Source organism: Montipora capricornis, chromosome 6 (assembly GCF_036669925.1).
Source record: "Montipora capricornis isolate CH-2021 chromosome 6, ASM3666992v2, whole genome shotgun sequence".
NCBI lineage: Eukaryota > Metazoa > Cnidaria > Anthozoa > Scleractinia > Acroporidae > Montipora > Montipora capricornis.
In genome coordinates, this window is record NC_090888.1 from 71359048 (window position 1) to 71361547 (window position 2500).

Genomic DNA, 2500 nt, shown 5'->3' on the forward strand with positions numbered 1-2500 from the left:
CGGAGAGTCAGAATCGTCTAGGCAACCGCTAACTCTTGCGATTTCTGCAGGTTCCAGACGAATAAGCCATGTTCCTCCTTCCACAACCAAAGAAGCTTTTACCGGGAATAGCGTTTACTCTATCGAGAAAGCGACGAGAAAAGGCTCAAAACAATCGAAGGATAAGGAATCTGAAATTTTTTACAAAGCATTCTTAGAAATTCAAGAGGAAAGTGGTGTTCTAAGGCGAGAAAATCAAAAGCTACACGGTGCTCTGCTAAAAGCGAGAGGAGAGGTACAAGCGTTAAGCCAAGAAAATGAAAAATTAAAAGAAGGCTTATCGCAACTTCAACAGACAAAAGACTGGGGGAACATTATCCGTGGAAAAGATGAAGAAGTGAAAAGGTTACATGTCTTTATTCGCAAGATGTCCTTTGACAAAACTCAGGCGATTAACAACGCATCTCTGGCCAAGGAAACAGTCGGAAAGTTAAAATCGAAACTCCGAAATAAGAAAAGGGAAGTTAAGGAAGTGAAAGAGCTGGAGAAGGTCCAGAGTAAAGCAAGAATTCTAAACGAGACAGAGAAGCTTCGGAGCGAGCGAAATAACGCTGTCGCAAATCTAACTCTTCTGGAGGCTTCGGTTGCGAAACTTCGTCAAGAAACAAGCAACTTTGCTAAAGTTAGCGAAGAGAGAAAAATGGTGATTCAGGAATTGCACAAGCGGCTTTCAGCTAAAGACAGGCAAGTAGGGGAACTTCGCAAACAGCTTGTTATGAGCCGCTTTTTAAACAAGTAACTGAAAGTATTTGAAAGCCGGGGAGAATGAGTAAAGAAGACACATTTGAAAAGTTTGCTGGAAAACGTCCAATCCGAAGTTTGTTTGCCCTTTGATAAACTCTTAGTGCAAAAAAGGACAAAAGCATTCATTGACTGTATAAATGATTCAGTTGCTGTAAAGCTAAAAATGGATTCAGTCTTCCAACCTTCCCTCTTGAGTGTCCTCATTTACGCCCTAGGGATTCAGCGATTTTCAAGTTTCCACTAGTTATTATCTTCTTTTAAAATGCTCGATCCCGAGAATGTCCACTAGCTTCCACTAAGAGGTTCGACGGTATCGGAAATAAGACCGTGTATAAACGTGTGAGCATAAAATCCTAGAGAGTCATATATTCACGCCGTTTCAACAGAAAACAAACTGCATTCACCAATGGGCCTTAATCACACGCGCGGCGGCCATGTTGACTGCCGAGGGATTGAAAACGTTTGTTTTTGCCCCACCAAAACTTGTTCCCAAACATTTCAACTCTAAGCTCAATTGTTTATGGCCAATATGGCCGCCGCACGAACACGGCTCATTGCAAGACAAGCATATGGTCAATAGCAGTCTTAAAGTAATTATATCCAAGTGGTGACAAATGCAATTCAAAGCGCTGGAAAAAGAAGCGAGCAAGGAACAGTTAGTGTAAGTTTATCCTCTGATTGGTTCAAAATATCCAACAATTTGTTCTGGACAAATCGAGCCCAAGTTCTCTGTCACTTTTCCTCCCTTGTCGAAAAGGGAGAGGAAGGACTCTCTGAACTTTCGCAAATAAGTAAGTGTGATGGCACCAAACTCAGGGCTAGTGCTGGATTTTGTATATAAAATTCAGGGGTATTCAAGGAGTTTTCAAGAACCAGAAATTGAGTTTTCAAGGAGTGGTTTGTAAGAAGATTACTATGCCATACATCGTGTTTCGGTGTTTTCTTTGCTGAAAAAGTCTACCTTGATATTCGTTTCCACGTCCTACGAGTTAAGTGCACGCACAGGCATTTCAATTTTTGCATTTAATCTTTCCCCGATAGTCAAATTTGGGCTCAATATTTGAAATGTCTGCCTACCTTAGCATGATGCAATCTCAACAATCTTCACCCAAGCAAAATTTCAAGGAGTTTTCAAGCAGTTTCTCACCAAATCCCTTTTTTTAAGGGCTTTGCAAGCGCCCTTGAAGTCCAGAATTCCAGGGCTTTCCAAGGACTTATTAAGGCCCGTTTCAAACGTCGAACTTTACATGTGCCGAAACTAATGCAAATGAGGAAAATCTCTTGTTTTCGCTCATTTGCATTAGATTCGGCAAATGTAAAGTTCGACGTTTGAAACGGGCCTAAATTAAAGGACTGGCACGAACACTGCGAACTGGTTCGATCACCGTAAACGGATACAAATGAGACGAGAGAGCCACAAACTATACGAGCCATTCCAAAATAGCGATCGTGCGAAATAAGTAAAACAAAGCCATGTTCACTAATAAAACACTACGACACTAGTAAAAAATATCTTCGGGAAACATACTCCTATTATTGAAGCGGTATTAATCTAAAAATAAAAGTCAATTTCTTTCAATTGATTTAACTTAAAAATTCAATTTTAACATTTAACTTTAGAATTCCTGTTTTCCGTGTCATGCCTGTGAAAAGTATCACACACACATTTCCTGGACAATTGTCTTGGTAGCAGCTTCCCAGTTTGCACCAAATTCAA

At 40.4% G+C, this 2500-nt stretch overlaps 2 protein-coding genes across 2 annotated transcripts in view; one reads left to right on the plus strand and one right to left on the minus strand.

The window, feature by feature from the left end:
- Positions 1-916, plus strand: part of LOC138053870 (uncharacterized protein PF3D7_1120000-like) — a 1584-nt gene extending 668 nt beyond the window's left edge. The window contains exon 2 of the mRNA XM_068900410.1: positions 1-916. This exon is cut by the window's left edge and continues 120 nt beyond it. Within this exon, the coding sequence (XP_068756511.1) occupies positions 1-778 (778 nt within the window). The 3' untranslated portion in view covers positions 779-916.
- An 873-nt stretch (positions 917-1789) lies between these two features.
- Positions 1790-2500, minus strand: part of LOC138053869 (protein mono-ADP-ribosyltransferase PARP4-like) — a 64289-nt gene continuing 63578 nt past the window's right edge. The window contains exon 41 of the mRNA XM_068900409.1: positions 1790-2500. This exon is cut by the window's right edge and continues 109 nt beyond it. Coding sequence (XP_068756510.1) covers positions 2439-2500 — 62 coding nt within the window. The 3' untranslated portion in view covers positions 1790-2438.